The 20411-nt window shown below is 45.4% G+C and overlaps 1 protein-coding gene across 2 annotated transcripts in view; it reads right to left on the bottom strand.

Annotated features, from left to right (window-relative positions):
• LOC117512881 (myelin transcription factor 1-like) overlaps nt 1–20411 on the bottom strand; it is a 152801-nt gene that overhangs the window by 30156 nt on the left and 102234 nt on the right. The window contains exon 12 of one of the 2 annotated variants that reach the window (XM_034173118.1): nt 6277–6498. The exons of the other annotated variant lie outside the window; for it this stretch is intronic. Within the exon in view, the coding sequence (XP_034029009.1) occupies nt 6277–6498 (222 nt within the window). The remainder of the gene's footprint in view (nt 1–6276; nt 6499–20411) is intronic. 2 annotated transcript variants of the gene reach the window in all.

The following is a 20411-nucleotide window of genomic DNA, read 5'->3' as shown; positions in this document are numbered from 1 at the left end:
AGGAGACTTGGTGGTGGAACAAAGATGTCCAGGAAAGCATAAGGAGAAAGAGGTTGGTGAAAAAGAAAATTAGGATAGTCGGAGAGATGAAGAAAGTAGACAGGAGTACAAGGAGATGTGTAAGGCGAAAAGAGAAGTGGCACAAGCTAAGGAAAATATAAGTACCCCCCCCTCCCCTTAATCAATTCAGCCTTTGAGCCACTGGTGGGAGCAAAGATCCCACCAGTGGCTGTGATCCCACCAGTGACCTGCACAATTTCAACCACCTCGGGTAAATGAAGGAAGGAGATGAATGGAAGACCACCTTCACCACACCCCTTGGCCATTTGAATACCTGGTCATGCCCTTTGGACTCACCAATGCCTCAGCAGTTTCAGTCTCTCATTAATGATGTCCTCGTGACTTTCTGAACAGGTTTGTTTTTGTCTATTTGGATGCCATTCTTGTATTTTCTCAGTCAGAGGAGGAACACATTCTCCTTGTTCACCTGGTACTCATACGGTTGATGGAAAACAGACTCTTTGTTCAGGTGGAGAAATGTGATTTTCATGTGGACTCTGTCTTTCCTGGGTTACATTATCCAGAGTGGGAGGATCATGGCAGACCCAGAAAAGATCAAAGGAGAAGTGGCTCGTTCCCAAGACCTGGAAGGAACTGTAGCACTTCCTGGGGTTTACCAAGTTCTATAGGTACTTTATCTGGGACTACAATAAGACTGCCTCACCTCTCACCAGACTCACTTCTGTAAATGCGGTGTTCTGTTGGTCTCCTGAGGCAGACAAGGCCTTTAACAAGCTTAATTAGTTTATATCAGCACCAGTTCTTGACCCCAGCAAAAAGCTCATCTTGCAAGTCGATGCTTCTGACTCTGAGGTCGGGGCTGTGTTATCACAGTATGTTGGTCCTGATAACTGCCTGCACCCTTGTGCTTTTTTCTCTTGTCACCTTTATCCCACATAATGAAATTAAGATGGAAACCAGGAATACTGCCAATAAAGATGACCCTGTTGGTGACTGTCGCTAACGGTGTGTCACGTTTTGTGTTTAAACAGGGCGACTGTACGTGCCGACTGTCACTGACGGTGTGTCACGTTTTTGTGTTTAAATAGCGACTGTACGTGGCGACTGTCGCTGACGGTGTGTCACATTTTGTTGCAAATGGCGACTGTACGTGGCGCTGTTGCTGACAGTGTCACATTTTGGTGTGCAAATAGTGACTGTATGTGGAGAGACTGTCGCTGACAGTGTGTCACATTTTGTGTGCAAATAGCGACTGTACGTGGCGACTGTCGCTGATGGTGTGTCACGTTTTGTGTTTAAATAGCAACTGTATGTGTCGACTGTCGCTGACGGCATGTCACGTTTTATGTTTAAATAGTACGCGGTGACTGTCACTGACGGCGTGTTTTGTGTTTAAATAGGAACTGAACGTGGCGACTGTCGCTGATGGCGTATCACGTTTTTGTGTGCAAATACCGACTGTAGAACAGCGACTGTTGCTGACAGTGTCACATTTTGTGTGCAAATAGTGACTGTATGTGGAGACTGTCGCTGAAAGTGTGTCACATTTGATGCAAATAGCGACTGTACGTGGCGACTCGCTGACAGTGTGTCACATTTTGTGTGCAAATAGCGCTGTACGTGGCGACTGTCGCTGATGGTGTGTCACGTTTGTGTTTAAATAGCAACTGTATGTGTCGACTGTCGCTGACGGTGTGTCAACGTTTTGGTGTACAAATAGCGCGTACATGGCGACTGTCACTGACGCAGTGTCACGTTTTATGTTAAATAGTACGCGGTGACTGTCACTGACGGCGTGTGTTTGTGTTTAAATAGGAACTGAACGTGGCGACTGTCGCTGATGGCGTATCACGTTTTGTGTGCAAATACCGACTGTAGACAGCGACTGTGCTGACAGTGTCACATTTGTGTGCAAATAGTGACTGTATGTGGAGACTGTCGCTGAAAGTGTGTCACATTTGATGCAAATAGCGACTGTACGTGGCGACTCGCTGACAGTGTGTCACATTTTGTGTGCAAATAGCGACTGTACGTGGCGACTGTCGCTGACGGTGTGTCACATTTTGTGTGCAAATAGCGACTGTACGTGGCGACTGTCGCTGACGGTGTGTCACATTTTGTGTGCAAATGGCGACTGTACGTGGCGACTGTTGCTGACAGTGTCACATTTTGTGTGCAAATAGTGACTGTATGTGGAGACTGTCGCTGAAAGTGTGTCACATTTGATGCAAATAGCGACTGTACGTGGCGACTCGCTGACAGTGTGTCACATTTTGTGTGCAAATAGCGACTGTACGTGGCGACTGTCGCTGATGGTGTGTCACGTTTTGTGTTTAAATAGCAACTGTATGTGTCGACTGTCGCTGACGGCGTATCACGTTTTGTGTGCAAATACCGACTGTAGACAGCGACTGTTGCTGACAGTGTCACATTTTGTGTGCAAATAGTGACTGTATGTGGAGACTGTCGCTGAAAGTGTGTCACATTTGATGCAGATAGCGACTGTACGTGGCGACTCGCTGACAGTGTGTCACATTTTGTGTGCAAATAGCGACTGTACGTGGCGACTGTCGCTGATGGTATGTCACGTTTTGTGTTTAAATAGCAACTGTATGTGTCGACTGTCGCTGACGGTGTGTCACGTTTTGTGTACAAATAGCGACTGTACATGGCGACTGTCACTGACGGCATGTCACGTTTTATGTTTAAATAGTACGCGGTGACTGTCACTGACGGCGTGTTTTGTGTTTAAATAGGAACTGAACGTGGCGACTGTCGCTGATGGCGTATCACGTTTTGTGTGCAAATACCGACTGTAGACAGCGACTGTACGTGCCATCTGTCGCTGACAGCGTGTCATGTTTTGTGTTTAAATAGTGACTGTACACTGTAACTGTCACTGACGGCGTATCACGTTTTGTATTTAAATAGCGACTGCATGTGGAGACTGTCTCTGATGGCGTGTCACGTTTTGTGTGCAAATAGTGACTGAACATGGTGACTGTCGCTGACGGCGTATCACGTTTTGTGTGCAAATAGCGACTGTAGATGGCGACTGTACGTGCCATCTGTCGCTGACGGCATATCACGTTTTGTGTGAAAATAGTGACTGTTCACTGTGACTGTCGCTGACGGCGTGTCACGTTTTGTGTGCAAATAGCGACTGTACATGGCGACTGCCACTGACGGCATGTCACGTTTTATGTTTAAATAGTGATTGTACACGGTGACTGTCACTGACGGCGTGGTTTGTTTTGTGTTTAAATAGGAACTGAACGTGGCGACTGTCACTGATGGCGTATCACGTTTTGTGTGCAAATAGCGACTGTAGACGGCGACTGTACGTGCCATCTGTCGCTGACAGCGTGTCACGTTTTGTGTTTAAATAGTGACTGTACACTGCAACTGTACACTGCAACTGTCACTGACGGCGTATCACGTTTTGTGTGCAAATAGCGACTGTAGATGGCGACTGTACGTGCCATCTGTCGCTGATGGCATATCACGTTTTGTGTGCAAATAGTGACTGTTCACTGTGACTGTCGCTATCGGCGTGTCACGTTTTGTGTGCAAATAGCGACTGTACATGGCGACTGTCACTGACGGCATGTCACGTTTTATGTTTAAATAGTGATTGTACGCGGTGACTGTCACTGACGGCATGGTTTGTTTTGTGTTTAAATAGGAACTGAACGTGGCGACTGTCGCTGATGGCGTATCACGTTTTGTGTGCAAATAGCGACTGTAGACGGCGACTGTACGTGCCATCTGTCGCTGACAGCGTGTCACGTTTTGTATTTAAATAGTGACTGTACACTGTAACTGTCACTGACGGCGTATCACGTTTTGTATTTAAATAGCGACTGCATGTGGAGACTGTCTCTGATGGCGTGTCACGTTTTGTGTGCAAATAATGACTGTACACTGTGACTGTCGCTGACGGCGTGTCACGTTTTGTGTGCAAATAGTGACTGTTCACTGTGACTATCACTGACGGCGTGTCATGTTTTGTGTTTAAATAGTGAATGTACGCGGTGACTGTCACTGACGGCGTATCACGTTTTGTATTTAAATAGTGACTGCATGTGGAGACTGTCTCTGATGGCGTGTCACGTTTTGTGCGCAAATAGTGACTGAACATGGCGACTGTCGCTGACGGCGTATCACGTTTTGTGTGCAAATAGCTACTGTACATGGCGACTGTACATGTGGTCTGTTGCTGATGGCGTGTCACGTTTTGTGTGCAAATAGTGAATGTATGTAGCGACTGTCACTGACGGCGTGTCACGTTTTGTGTGCAAATAGTGAATGTATGTAGCGACTGTCACTGACGGCGTGTCACGTTTTGTGTGCAAATAGTGAATGTACGCGGTGATTGTCACTGACGGCGTGTTTTATTTTGTGTTTAAATAAGAACTGAACGTGGTGACTGTCGCTGACGGCGTGTCATGTTTTGTGTGCAAATAGCGACTACACGGTGATTGTACGTGCCATCTGTCGCTGACGGCGTGTCACATTTTGTGTGCAAATAGCGACTGTACGCGATGACTGTCACTGACGGCATGTCACGTTTTGTGTGCAAATAGGGACTGAATGTGGCAACTGTCGCTGACGGCGTGTCACATTTTGTGTGCAAATAGCGACTGTTGCTGACGGCATGTCACGTTTTGTGTTTAAATGGCAAATATACGCGGTGACTGTCACTGACGGCGTGTTACATTTTGTGTTTACAGTGAGGAAAATAAGTATTTGAACACCCTGCGATTTTGCAAGTTCTCCCACTTAGAAATCATGGAGGGATCTGAAATTTTCATCTTAGGTGCATGTCCACTGTGAGAGACATAATCTAAAAAAAAAAAATCCGGAAATCACAATGTATGATTTTTTTAATAATTTATTTGTATGTTACTGCTGCAAATAAGTATTTGAACACCTGTGAAAATCAATGTTAATATTTGGTACAGGAGCCTTTCTTTGCAATTACAGAGGTCAAATGTTTCCTGTAGTTCTTGACCAGGTTTTCACACACTGCAGCAGGGATTTTGGTCCACTCCTCCATACAGATCTTCTCTTGATCTTTCAGGTTTGGAGTTTCAGCTCCCTCCAAAGATTTTCTATTGAGTTCAGGTCTGGAGACTGGTCAGGCCACTCCAGGACCTTGAAATGCTTCTTATGGAGCCCCTCCTTAGTTGCCCTGGCTGTGTGTTTGGGGTCATTGTCATGCTGGAAGACCCAGCCATGAGGGAAGGAGGTTGTTTGCCAAAATCTCGCAATACATGACCCCATCCATCCTCCCTTCAATACGGTGCAGTCGTCCTGTCCCCTTTGCAGAAGAGCACACCAAGAGTATGATGTTTCCACCCCCATGCTTCACAGTTGGGATGGTTTTCTTGGGGTTGTTCTCATCCTCTAAACATGGTAAGTGGAGTTGATTCCAAAAAGCTCTATTCTGGTCTCATCTGACCACATGACCACTTCTCCCATGCCTCCTCTGGATCATCTAGATGGTCAGTGGTGAACTTCAAACGGGCCTGGACATGTGCTGGCTTGAGCAGGGGGACCTTGCTGCCCTGCAGGATTTTAAACCATGACAGCATCATGTGTTACTAATATAATCTTTGTGACTGTGGTCCCAGCTCTCTTCAGGTCATTGAACAGGTCCTCCGGTGTAGTTCTGAGCTTTCTCAGAATCATCCTTACCCTACAAAGTGAGATCTTGCATGGAATCCCAGACTACCAACCAGCCAGAATTCTTGCTGGTTGGTAGGTGTTCAAATACTTATTTGCAGCAGTAACATACAAATAAATTATTTAAAAAAAATCATACATTGTGATTTCCGGATGTTTTTTTTTTAGATTATGTCTCTCACAGTGGACATGCACCTAAGATGAAAATTTCAGACGCCTCCATGATTTCTAAGTGGAAGAACTTGCAAAACCGCAGGGTGTTCAAATACTTATTTTCCTCACTGTAAATAGGGACTGAACGTGGCAAGTGTCACTGGCGGCGTGTCACGTTTTGTGTTTAAATACTGACTGTACGCGGTAACTGTCACTGACAGCATGTTATGTTTGTGTTTATATAGGAACTGAATGCGATGACTGTCACTGACGGCGTGTCACGTTTTGTGTTTAAATAGGGACTGTACGCGGCGACTGTCGCTGACGCCGTGTCACGTTTTGTGTTGGTGCCATGAAGTTCTAGAGCTTCACTGAATGTCGGAATTCTTCAGTAAATATTTCATTGTGGGCTACCTGCGGTGTGTTAAGAAACTTCCGTTGGCGTGCCCGGAGCCGTCACACCCTGGTGTTGGGCAGGTTGGACCCTCAGTCTTGAAGGCCTTCCATGAGAATGGAGTACCATTGAGCAGTCCTTCCTTTTGGCGTCGTGCTGCCAGTGGACAGCCGTAGGCACTGCGGTGGGTGGCATATTTTCCACTGATGTGACCTAGGCTGTCACAGCCAGGAACTGGACACCTACAGAGACGCAGGAAACACTGCTGTTGACTGCACAGTGACAAGGAGTCAAGACATGCTGTGACAAGAGCACTGCCATCAAAATCTGTTGATATTTCTATTTATTGTGTTCAGCTTTGAAGAAAAAACAAAAACAAGCTCTAAAATTTGACAGTGGTTATTGGAGCGATGTCATCCCCAAGAGCTGACAAATATGGCAGCTCTTGTGTCAGAGGAAGGAACAAAGTGACCAGTGAGCACATATTTTAATATAAAACTATAATAATCATAATAATATTACATCTTTCACATTTGTTTAGATTCATCAGTTAATTCATTCATTCATTTTCTATACCTACTTACCCTAATTAAGGGTCACGGGCAGGAGCCAGAGGGTAAGATGTGGGGTTCACCCTGGATGCCCCTCCATCACAGGGACACATGGAGACAAACTCAGTCACACACTCACTCACACCTACGTACAGTCAATTTAAAGTCTCCAGTTCCCCAAAGCTGCATGTCTTTGCAAGTGGGAGGAAGCCAGAGAAGCCGGTGGGAACCCACACGGAGAGGACATGCAAACTCCACACAGGAAGGCCCAGGCGGGACGAGAACCTGGGACCTCCTACAGTGCTAACCACAAAGACACCACGCCGCCAAAATCACAATACATTGTAATGAGGGAATATTAACACATTCATTCGTTAACGCCAACAATTATTTGATTATGCATTAACACAGTTTGTTTACTGTAATTTTGAAAGTGTGTCCCTCACTGTCTCTGAATACACATACAGACAAAAAGTGGGTCACACAGGGGTTGGATGTTGATCAGTACTGGTTTTGCATTCGCATCATCACGCATCTCAACCAATGACAGCACTCACATGAACCAGAACAGAGAAGAACTGGCGGGGACAGAAAAATGGAGAAAGGTACCAAACTCTTATATGGACATTTTCATTTTAAATCTCTTCCAGACGGAGTTGACAGAACCGAAGTTCAATTTTCTTATCGGAGCACTTGTAGTAGTTCGAGTCTGAAGCATCACGTAGAGATACATCAAGGCTCAGCCCGTGCACAGTGTGAGGCCGGTAACGGCCCCCGTCATGCCGAAGTCAGGTCTTCCCGGGGTCGGGTTGTTTGGGAATGCAGCCCAAAGCAGGTGATAAATTCCATCTAAGGCTAAATACTGGCACAAGACCGATAATCGACAAGTACCTTAAGGGAAAATTGAAAAGAACTTTGAAGAGAGAGTTCAAGAGGGCATGATTTAAAGTGTTTGCAAACCAAATGTAATAAGGCAAAACACTGCTTTTGAATTCAGTACAAAATTATGCACATAATGCAGTTAATCATGATTAAAAATTGTAATCATTGCCGAACAATAATTGTAATATCAAATTATTTGTAGAATTGCATTTCTTAAGTATGAGTAAAACAGACATGACAGCATGAGGAGAGTGACGCCTGATTGGCTGGTAAGGAGGATCTATCACATGTGCATGTCCAGAAACAGACTTGGTGCATATTTGAAGTGAGGGAGAATAAGTTTTTATCCACCGCTGGCCGAAGGCCCGAAAGGACATTATGTCATCACGTCAGTCTGTCTGTCCATCTGTCCCAAAAAAGGGTGCTTGCATTCTGAAACCAAATCCTCTCACGTTTTTAGGAGGAATCTCGTGAAACTTGGTACAAGTCCGTGTTATAGGTTAATAATACGCATATTACCATATCGTTCAACTTGGGCCCATTTTACCACAGTTATTTGCTCTATTGAGATATCCCATAATCCCTTGCGCGCCAGAGTCGCTGCAGTCTAAACAACATGGAGAATCCACATGGCAACAATTGCAAATGAACGTTATACGACCAAAATGTAATTTTTTATGCTTTTCATCACGTTAATAAGAGGCTGCTGCATGAGATCCTAAAACTTGCTAAAACAAATATTCAAATAATCTGCTACATTTAACCTGCGCGGAACTTCATAAAACAAACTGAATTTCAGATGTCTTATGTATATTACTCTGGAACAAACAGTGTTGTAAAGGACAATAAACAGGACGTTAAAGAACAAACTTTCGCCCAGAATGACATGAACAGGAAGCGATCGGGGATCACAGCGATTCCCACTGAAAATAACGGAGAAACAACCTTCTTGCATGTTTACATAAAACAAACACAATAAAAACATCTATAAACCCAGAGAATATATTCACCAGAGTTTTAGGCACAATATACAAAGAGTTTTATGTTGTGATATTAATGCTGTTGCCCGTGTGCAGCGGTTAAAGTGCAGCCTGATCAGACCGTCTCAATGTTACTGACATCTCACAGAGCGGCAAACTCTCCGAAGTTTTGGGAGTTTTGCTGGATTTGAAACCTCAATAGGGTGAATGGTCCTTGATAGAATGCTCGTTTTTTCCCTGCTGTTTGATTCTGTGCATTCATCACCATCTTTTTTCCTCTTTAGCAGTCCGCAGCCGCCACCCGCTCCGCTGTCCGACCTGGTAACCTGCACCTGTGTGGTCTGGCCTCCACTGATCCGCCCTCCTGGTTTCCACCTCATCCACACCATTTGCACATTCTTAATAAATTGTTGCCTTTGATTTTTGACACCAAAAGTGCCTCATTGCATTTGAGTCTGTCTCCAGTTCCCTTGTTGTTCTGGTTGAAAAGGTACTTCCACTTCCTGTTTCTTCATTACAGCTCACACTTAGGAATGCATTTCCCTTTTCATTCAAACTTTCCATGTCTAGGTATCAGGAAGGTAAGCAAAGTGGGAAAATAAAGAAGACTTGCCATTTGAAATTCAGAAAAACAATGCCAAATATTACACTTCTGGACATTACCCCGACTCCTTCACCAAGTGAGGGTGAACATTCCAGACAGCATGAAGAATTCAAATAAGCCACACTGTGAAAACCCTAAAGAACACATAACCTCCGCAGAACACATCTCAAGACCATCAGTTCAACATCAACAACAGAAGAACGCTGCTTACTCCCGACAGAACCTCTAGAAAGAGCAGCCCCCAAACAAGGGAAAAAGAAAAATCGAAATTATGATATGCTGAGTCACATGATGCAGTTGGTAAAGATGGCTGCCTGAGCCGAAGCTCCAACGTGCATCAAAGCTAATCCTACAACTGATGCCTCACATTAACTTTACGACCGTGTCTCATATTTTAAAATGGAGGTTTGCACTCTATGAGCACGGTGCTCTCGTTCTCCATGTCTTTCCCAAACACTGCTCCGCACCCGGGTTTTTGCCACAGCCGCCACAGAGGTTTTAGTCCTTCTGGTCTAAGCAACCCGGAACCAAACTGTTCATTTGAACTTTGGACATTTGAGCAAATGCTAATTCTAGCTGCTATCATATGAGCAAGCACCGCAAAGCACCACGTAGCACGCGAAGCTCGCTCTACGGTAGATGAAGGCACAAACTGGAAATGGCACAAAAAATCTCCCCAGTGGAGAAAAAGCCACAAACCGGCCAACACTGTTGTAAAAAGCCACAAACTGATGGTAGATTCTGCAACAATTATTCAATTTTGAATTATTGTTTGATGATATATACACAGCTAGTGAAGAGCTTCACTCATTAATGTCATCAAAATTGAACATATAATGTGTGAAATTACAAGTATTCCTTAGCTTTGGAGGGCACAGTATCCTAACCTTATGATGAGTGCAAAATGAGTGTGGTATTATTACTGCTTTGTTTAAGAATGTTTCATTTTCACTGTTGCTGCACTTCATATATCATATTGATATGACAATATTGAGATATGATAATTTGGCCATATTGTACAGCCCTACTGTCAACTAGCTGAAAAGTCTGAATATTAATTTACATCTACATTAAAAAAAAATCCTAAAAGTGGCAGAGGGTTAACAGGGCTGTAATTTGCCTGATGCACGTACTCTTAAAAAAAAAAAAAAAAAAAAAAAAAAAAAAAAAAAGTCTGAAGGACCAAACCTGGGTGTCTGTGGACGTGGGAGGAAGCTGAAGCACCCAGAGAGAACTTACGCGAACACGGTGACAACATGCAAAGTCCCAACCCACTCTCACATTTTTTTTCGTGCTCCCGTCACGAAATGATTCAAATTTTTGTGACGGATTTTTTTAAACTCATGGAATGTGTTATAATGAATTTGTGCTCCGGTTACGAAAATGTGGTGCTTTTTGTGACATTATCACAAACCAATAGAGTAATGTATATTTGGTGCTGCTGAATCAGGACATGCTGTGAGATATGTTAGAAAGTCCACACAGAATGGACCAGGCAGGATGCAATCCCAGGACCTTTTCACTGTGAGGAAACAGTGCTAACCACTAAGACACAGACTGCCCCATTAGCAAGCATGCTACAATAAAATGAACTGATCCAATTTTAAATAAGAAACTAAAGTAAAATAAAACAAAATAAAAGGCAGGATAAACGCTAATAAAATAGAGGATAAAATCAATACAAGTAAAATTTTTGTCTGTCAGGTGTCACTTAGATTCAAGTCATTAAGTAGTAAAATACTGTGTGCAGACCAGCCTGTACCATTTCAAAGCCTTGCAATTCTGAATTGATGTAGACAAACTATTAAACAAAACAGCACCATCGTAACAGAGAAGGGATTTTGATTTTTTTTTTTTTTTTTGTTACACTACTGAAAACACAAGACATAAGCAAAGAAAAAACAAAAAAACAAAACACTTTTCCTTGGGCCAAGTCCTCTGACACTTCCCAGGGGATCCTGAGGTGTTCCCAAGCCAGCTGGAAAATAGAATCCCTCCAGGGTGTCCTGGTCTTCCGCGGGGTCTCCTCTCAATTTAATGTGCTTTGAAAACCTTCCGAGGGAGATGACCAGGGGCCATCCTCACCACATTTCTGAACCACCTCAGGTGGTTCCTATCAATGCAAACAAGCAGTGGCCCTGCACAGAGTCCCTCCTGGATATTCATGCTTCTCACCTTGTCCTAGACTTGTAAGTCTAGATACCCAACAGCAGAACCTCATTTGTGCCACTTGTATCCGCAACCTTATTCATTCAGTCATTACCCAAAGTTCATGACCATCGAGAGAAATGGAGAGTCTCCCCTCCTGGCACTGCAGTTAACATCCAGAACAGGATGTTAACTGCAGTAAAGCACATTATGAAGTCTGCTCAGCCTGATAGCTGATGAAGAACAAAACCTGTTGGATGACAGTCCCTCTCTTTAACACCTCAGGGATATAAATGAGATGAGAGGCAATCATGTTTTTGTCTTTACTCAGAGCAGCTCTTTATAATGGCCCAAGTGCCCTTGACAAATACGAGGTCTATTAGAAAACAAACCGACCTTATTATTTTTTCAAAAACTATATGGATTTGAATCACGTGTGATTGCGTCAGACAAGCTTGAACCCTCGTGCGCATGCGTGAGTTTTTCCACACCTGTCGGTTGCGTCATTCGCCTATGAGCAGGCTTTGAGTGAGGAGTGGTCCACCCCCTCGGCGGATTTTCATTGTCAGGAAATGGCGGAATGATTTGGGCTTTTTTTCCATCAGAATTTTTTCAGAAACTGTTAGAGACTGGCAGCTGGAAACCATTAGAAAAATTTATCTGGCTTTCGGTGAAAATTTTACGGGCTTCACAGAGAATAAGGACTGTTACTACAGCTTTAAGGACGGCTTTAAGGACGCTCGGTGCGCCGCGCTCCATGCGCCGCGCTCCGTGCCGCCATCGAGAGCCACAAACCACCGGATCATTTCTAAACTGATGGCTCTGTGGATCCGAGACCGTCGTGTGCACTTTTTCTGGTTATCACAAGAGCTGGACATCAGCCATTTTCCGGCAGGTTTCACTTTTAACAAGAGATTTTGTCATGGAAAGCGTTGCTTTGCGCCGTTGCGGTGCTGCATGGCGCACAGCAACGCCGTGATGAAGCCTCACGGGACATGTTCTGGCATGTCCAGGCACATCCACAATTTCTCGGATAATCACTCGATGGAAAAACTACCGACAGCTGTCTGAACGCCTTCTCAAAGCCGTCCTGTGAGACCAAAACGGAGGTGTTCCTTTGTCTCGCTCCATCAGCAAATCGGTCGTGACGCGTGAAGCCTCCGCTCGGCTTTCCATGACAAAATCTCTTGTTAAAAGTGAAATCTGCCAGAAAATGGCTGATGTCCAGCTCTTGTGATAACCAGAGAAAGTGCACACAACAGTCTCGGATCCACAGAGCCATCCGTTTAGAAATGATCCGGTGGTTTGTGGCTCTCGATGGCGCCACGGAGAACGGTGCGCTGAGCGTCCTTAAAGCTGTAGTAACAGTCCTTATTCTCTGTGAAGCCCGTAAAATTTTCACCGAAAGCCAGATAAATTTTTCTAATGGTTTCCAGCTGCCAGTCTCTAACAGTTTCTGAAAAAATTCTGATGGAAAAAAAGCCCAAATCATTCCGCCATTTCCTGACAATGAAAATCCGCCGAGGGGGTGGACCACTCCTCACTCAAAGCCTGCTCACAGGCGAATGACGCAACCGACAGGCGTGGAAAAACTCATGCATGCGCACGAGGGTTCAAGCTTGTCTGACGCAATCACACGTGATTCAAATCCATATGGTTTTTGAAAAAAATAATAAGGTCGGATACTTTTCTAATAGACCTCATAAACCAAATGTATGGTCATGTTGTTCTCAACTTGTAAAAACTCAACAACAGTAAGGTAACAACTGTATTTTGCATCACAAACTTGACCTGGATCAGATGTCTGTTCAGACTCCGTGGATGACTACAGCCAGCCAGGAGAGATCCGTTTGAGACTCCCAGGCTGCACCATGACAGCTATCAGTGACAGACGAGGGCATGTGAGGAGGGTGCCACCACCTGATCTTCTAATTCAAGGAAGAGAGGAGGATGACATCCATAGCATAGGCTCAGGATAATGGTGACAACCCAGTGGAGGATACAGTTAGAGACCTCTGGGCATATTGTACCAAAAACAATTGTTTGTCTTCAAAAAAGTAGCCATCCACGCAGGCAGACCACTCGCACTGCCACTGAGCTTCAGCACTACAAGGTTGATGTTGCCGCAGTCAGCAAAACCAGATTGGCACACGAAGGCTCTCTGACTGAGGATGGCGAAGGCTATACCTACTTCTGGAGAGGGCTCCCCGCTGATGCCAGACACATCCATGGCATTGGCTTTGCCACCAGGTCTTCTCTTCTCCATTCACTTCCTGAGTCTCCTGTTGGCATTGCTGAATGTCTTGTGACTCTTTGACTCCCTCACTATATCACCCTTATGAGCGCCTACGCACCCACTATGACCTCTGTGGATGACTCCGAGGATCAATTTCATGACTCCTTATGCACCATCCTTTGTAACATCCCCTGCAGTGACAAGACCATGCTGATGGGTGACTTCAATTCTGGGGTTTGCATGAGTCATGATGTCTGGGATGGTGTCATCAGGCGCCACAGTGTGGGCAAAGTTAACAGCAACGGTCAGCACCTTCTGACCCTTTGCTCCAAGTTCAGCTTGGTCATTACCAACACCATGTTCCAGCTCTTCAATCTCTATAAGACCTCCTGGATGCACCCTAGGTCCAAGCATTGGTACCTCATTGACTACATCATTGTTTGGGGGGCTGAATGCTGGACCGACCATCGCCTCATTACAGCAACACTCCAACCCCATGTGTGGCCTCCCTTTTGGAAACAGCAATCTAACAGGAGACTCAATTTTTAATGCCCTTAAAGATCCTATCACCAGTGGCACTTTTTGTGACACCATCTCCTGCTCCTTGTTGCCCGAGTCCAATCGTGAGCAAGCGAAGTCCTCTGCCAGTTTAACATAAGAATGGCAAGAGCTTTGTGACCTTGTGCTCAGTATCTCCCAATCTACCCCTGGCTTCAACTACAAATGGCACCAGGACTGGTTTGATGACATCAAGCCTCTTTTGCAGGGAAAGCACAACCTCCAAGATGCAATCCTCAGAAATCCAACATGTGCTGCTCTGCGTGACGATTAGGCTGCTCTTCAGTCCAGAGTACAACATGAGCTTCACAGTATTGAGGACAAATGGTGGCGTGCTAAGGCTACTGAGATCCAACGTCACACGGACAGCAATGACTTTCATCACTTTTATGACTCCATCAAGGCTGTGTTTGGGTCTTCCCAGAGATCCACTCACTCAGTCAGAAGCAAGGATGAGGTTCTCATCAAGGATAGGGCAGGTATCCTTGTTCTCCTTGAATTGCTGGCTGTCTGAGTGGTGTCCAAAAAATGAGGTGGGCTTCATGTAGGACTGCTTTTTTGCATTTACGCAATATCTCTAAAATCAGAAAGGTCTTGTCTCAGAGTGATGCTGAAAAACTAATTCATGCATTTATTTCCTCTAGGCTGGACTATTGTAATTCATTATTATCAGGTTGTCCTAAAAGTTCCCTAAAAAGCCTTCAGTTAATTTAAAATGCTGCAGCTAGAGTACTGACGGGGACTAGAAGGAGAGAGCATATCTCACCCATATTGGCCTCTCTTCATTGGCTTCCTGTTAATTCTAGAATAGAATTTAAAATTCTTCTTCTTACTTATAAGGTTTTGAATAATCAGGTTCCATCTTATCTTAGGGACCTCGTAGTACCATATCACCCCAATAGAGCGCTTCGCTCTCAGACTGCAGGCTTACTTGTAGTTCCTAGGGTTTGTAAGAGTAGAATGGGAGGCAGAGCCTTCAGCTTTCAGGCTCCTCTCCTGTGGAACCAGCTCCCAATTCAGATCAGGGAGACAGACACCCTCTCTACTTTTAAGATTAGGCTTAAAACTTTCCTTTTTGCTAAAGCTTATAGTTAGGGCTGGATCAGGTGACCCTGAACCATCCCTTAGTTATGCTGCTATAGACATAGACTGCTGGGGGGTTCCCATGATGCACTGTTTCTTTCTCTTTTTGCTCTGTATGCACCACTCTGCATTTAATCATTAGTGATCGATCTCTGCTCCCCTCCACAGCATGTCTTTTTCCTGGTTCTCTCCCTCAGCCCCAACCAGTCCCAGCAGAAGACTGCCCCTCCCTGAGCCTGGTTCTGCTGGAGGTTTCTTCCTGTTAAAAGGGAGTTTTTCCTTCCCACTGTAGCCAAGTGCTTGCTCACAGGGGGTCGTTTTGACCGTTGGGGTTTTACATAATTATTGTATGGCCTTGCCTTACAATATAAAGCGCCTTGGGGCAACTGTTTGTTGTGATTTGGCGCTATATAAAAAAATTGATTGATTGATTGATCTCTACTTGGCCTTCATGAACCTCACCAAAGCCTTCGACACTGTCAACTGCAACCTCCTGTGGAACATTCTGTGCAAGGTTGGCTGGCCTCCCACCTTTCTGGCTTTAAGATTTCCAAACACGGATGTCTGCCAGTGTTACCTCTGGTAAGGCACAGCCCTCCAGCTTCAGTGTCAATGTCGGCGTCAAGTAAGGCTGCGTCCTTGCCCCTGTGATCTTCAACCTGTTCCTCATGCCGGTGACCCTTATTTCTCGCCACCATCTTCATCAAACGAATGGGGTCAGTATCAAGTACCAACTGGATGAAAGCCACTTCAACTTCCGTCGCCTTCAGGTGACAAGGCTGACATCTTTGGAGCTGATTTTTGATCTACAGTACACAGCTGATGCAGCCCTCTCAAGCCAATCAGCTGTTGGCTTGCAGAGGTCCCTTGACGTTATCACAAAGACCTATCGTCATGCCGGGCTTGTTGTCAACTCCAGGAAGACTGAAGTTCTACCTAGTGTCCCTGCAGCAGCTGCACCAAGCTTCTGCATCAGTGATGCCCAGCTCAAGAATGTTGAGAGCTTCACCTATCTAGGTTCCATCCTTACCTCCACCTGTGATCTCACGGATGAGATTCAGCATTGTATTCACTTGGCCTCTTCAGCTTTCGGTCGGCTTAAGGAGTGTGTTTTTCAAACAGAGCTCTTGCTGTTCATACCAAGATCACTGTGTATAATACTGTCATCATTTCCACCCTACTTTATGGCTGTGATGCCTGGGTGCTGTACCGACGGCATGTCAAGATCCTGTTGTCCTTCCACATTCGGCACCTCAAATCTACACTCAAAAAAATGAGCTGTTCCCCCTGAGAGCTTAGAGCACGTAGCAGCTGACTGAAACACCTGGCGTTCTACCTGCAATACTGCAGCTACACGCTTTGACAAGGCCTATGACCATGCTGTGAACCAGCAACGGGCCCGTCGACACCAACCCAACACTGAGCCTCCGACCACAACTGGTTCTTCTCCACAGCCACATGCGGAGACATCGTCTCAACCTGCCTGAATAAGCCTGCACTGCGTCATCGGCGTCTGCGACGGACAACCGAGAGAGGAGAGAGAGAGAAACAGACAAAACTGTAATTCACATAAACAGTGAATATAGCAAGTTGCTGGTAGAGAGGTAAAGTGCAATAGACCGTAGGTAGTACAAATAGTTCAAAACAGAGTCCAAAGCAAAGTGTCAGTACACAGTTGTGGATTTGCAATAGCTATTGTCCATTTCCATTAAAGAAAGTGATTACAGAATGAGATGTTGAATGCCAGGGTGTTCAGATCTCAGACAGCTTGAGGGAAGAAGCTAATACAGAAGGCTGCAGTGCAGGTTCTGATGCTGCAAAACCTCCTGCCTGATGGCAGATGTCAACAGACTGTAGGGCTTACGCGTAGCCAAGGGTGGGCCTGGATGGGCCTGGGCCCGCCCACTTGTCAGCCAGGCCCACCCCATCCAATGAGAAGGCTGAGTCGACACTCAACAGTCACCTGTTGTTGCCTCACTGTATTCCTATGATATGGTATTGCATTAGCACTGAACGACAATTAATAAATTTTGTCAAAAAAATCTGGTTCATCTTCTGTGATTTTTATTAATTCATTTTCAGAGTACAGTGGTCCCTCGCTATAACGCGGTTCACCTTTCGCGGCCTCGCAGTTTCGCGGATTTTTTTAGAGCAATTTTGCATGCATTTTTTTTTAATGGCGCATTGTGTTCTGCGTCCTTATCAGGCGGGCCAGTCGCGGCACCGGTCGGCATCACCGCGATTGCTCTCACTGCCTCCGATGCGCTTTCTGCAGGCTCAGTAAACGCAGCAGCGGGCCAATTACACTGCCGCCCTCCTGTCTGCTGTGCGGAATTGCGCCAAATCTGGCAACAGGTCCAGAGGCTACGCTCGCTGTTTTGATCCGGATGTTGATCGCAGCCGCAGAGCTCCGTGACCATCGAGAGAGGACTTGGATTCTTTGCGGGTCCCGCATCCGTACCTCCGGAGGCAGTGAGCGAGGGGAGAGCACGTGCATTGTGTTCTGCGTGTGTCTGTTTATAATGTTCTCGTACAGAAGAAAAAAGAGAGTGTTTACACAAGAGAGAAAAGTGAGAAAATGTTAATGCCTGTTTGAGAAAAGTGTGTAGTGAGGGGTTTTACAGCCTTAAAACATCTATAATTCCAAAAAAATAGCACTGACTACTTCGTGGATTTCGTTTATCGCGGGTTATTTTTGAACGTAACTCCCCGATAAACGAGGGACCACATTTTTCCTCAAAGAGTCTTTTGCGGGCCCTCATGACAATGCCAGTAACAACATGCACCGTCGAATGGCTGTTTTCTACTGTTAATCAGATAAAAATGTCCACCAGAACATCCATGTTGACTCACAGACTGAATGCACTCTCCGTGCTTTCCCTTGAAAGAGAACTGACCGAATCGTTGGACTGTGATAACGTGATAAGACAGTTAAAAAAAACAAAAAACAAACCTGTCGTCTCCTGCTGTAGCATTAAAAAGAATCATCAACTGTAAGTGTGACCATTAATTACTTTTTTCTTCTAAATAGGCCTAATTGTTAATATTATATTGAAACTTCCACGAATCATGTTGGTGTCCGTTCTGATGGTTTTTAATTTGGCCGCCGAGCCATGGTTTCCATTGTTTATCAATTTCATAATTTGGCTGCCGAGCCAACCTGTTTTCATGTTGCGGATATATCTTGAATTTTTATTTTAAAGGACTTTACATGACTAAGTGTTGCGTTGCTGCTTGCATTGTCCATGGGGTGTTTGTGTCTGACACTTTGTGTCTGTGTAACTGTGCACACAGCGTCTGTGCAGTTGGCTGAGATGTGTTCATCATTAAACGTGGAATTCATTTTTGAAACAATGCCTTATTTAAATATGTATTAACATTTTGTGTTTAGGCCGAGCCAAGTAGGCTACCAGACTTGCACTGAGTGTGTGTGTGTGTGTGTGTGTGTGTGTGTGTGTGTGTGTGTGTGTGTGTGTGTGTGTGTGGGGCGCTGCACTGCAGCTTGCATTATCCATGAAGAGTACTTGTGTCTGACGTGTCACGTCTGTGTTGTTATGTGTCGGACGCAGCTCGTAGAACCGACCAGCGTTTGAAGGACCCAGTATGAAATAAGCAGAGCACGGTACAATGGCTAACTGAATTTAATACATAACAGTGAAAATATAATAACAAAAAGGTGCGGCCTGGCGTGGTGCGCTCCCAGCAGCGCTAACGGTCCGGAGCCAGAAGCTGTTTCGGACCCAAGGACCCCGCCGACACCCCCCAGGTGGCCGCAACAACCGAGTCTGTGAAAGAAGGAACCATTATGTGAGTCCACACTCTACACACAGAACACTTAAAGGTGTACAAACAGCAAACACTTCCTGGCTTGATTACTGATCAGCTTCCAAACCTGCAGGCATGGAACATCCAGTTCACAAAACTCCACCGCAGTGGAAGCTGATACATGACTAACAAACAGCTCAATACAATAAGGTGTGAGGGACACCACATTTACTGACTGTATAACTGTTAGTCACAAAATCTAACGTACCTCAGGAAGTGTGCTGACGAGCGTGAGACCTCACCCCCTCCTCTTTCACAGACTGTGCATCAAACCTGGACGTTCTCAGCATCCGCTGTTGATGAGATGGCTCCCAAGACGACGATCTCACCCGTCTGGTCACAAGGTCGAGTCTCTGGCAAATACACACTGTGCACTCCAGTCTTAAATGCCAACATGTTCACTACAGCTGTGAGTCCTGACGAGTCGCAGGTGATCAGGGTGAGGTCCTGACAGCCTCAGCAACACAGCCACTCAGTCCCAAATGCACGCCACCTGGGAGGAAACCAAAAGACAAACAAACCGGCAGCCAGGCCCCCCCAGCCATATAACGTGTGCTCACTTTGCCAGTGCTGTAGGCTAAGTGATAACGTTGCTTGCGATGTCCAAATGAGGCATACTTTTTCAAATGGTGTATTATAATACCTACACCTTACCTACAACCCCAAAGGTTGGGCCCGTCTGATTTTTTCTGGGCCCACCCATTTTATGATTTCTGCCTACGCCTCTGCTGTAGGGGTCTTTCACAAAGGCAGATGGTCTGTGTTAAACAGTGTGTCTAGAAGATGTCCTGCATGGGGTTGGAAGGAGACCCCATTGATCTTTCCAGCTGTCCTCACTATGTGCTGCAGGGACATTTGCTCCCCAAATCACACAATGGACATTCTCCATAGTTCCTCTGTAGAAGGTGGTGAGGATGAATGACGGGAAACTGGCTGTCTTCAATCTCCACTGGAAGTCAAGATATTCTTATGCCTTCTTTACATCAGAGCTGGTGTTGATGAACCAGATGTCATCAGAGATGTGCACCCCAAGGAACTTGGTGCTTCTGACTCTGGCTGTTGAATTGGGAGTGCTACCACAAGGGCAGAGTGACCAAGGCACCAATTCACCTGCAAAAGTCCTTCAAAAATTTTGAAATAAACTATGGACCATGAACAGAAACTACATCTAAAGGGAATTCAAGTTGGTGAAAAACATGCTGGAGTAATGTCTCAGCCATGTGCTTGGCAGAGGGGAGCCCAGGAAGGGGCAGGAAATGACCCACCTATGAGGACCCAACAAGAACTG

The sequence above is a fragment of the Thalassophryne amazonica genome, chromosome 6 (genome assembly GCF_902500255.1).
Source record: "Thalassophryne amazonica chromosome 6, fThaAma1.1, whole genome shotgun sequence".
Taxonomy (NCBI): domain Eukaryota; kingdom Metazoa; phylum Chordata; class Actinopteri; order Batrachoidiformes; family Batrachoididae; genus Thalassophryne; species Thalassophryne amazonica.
Note: the sequence above shows the minus strand (reverse complement) of the source record. Positions and strands in the feature narration are given on the sequence as shown.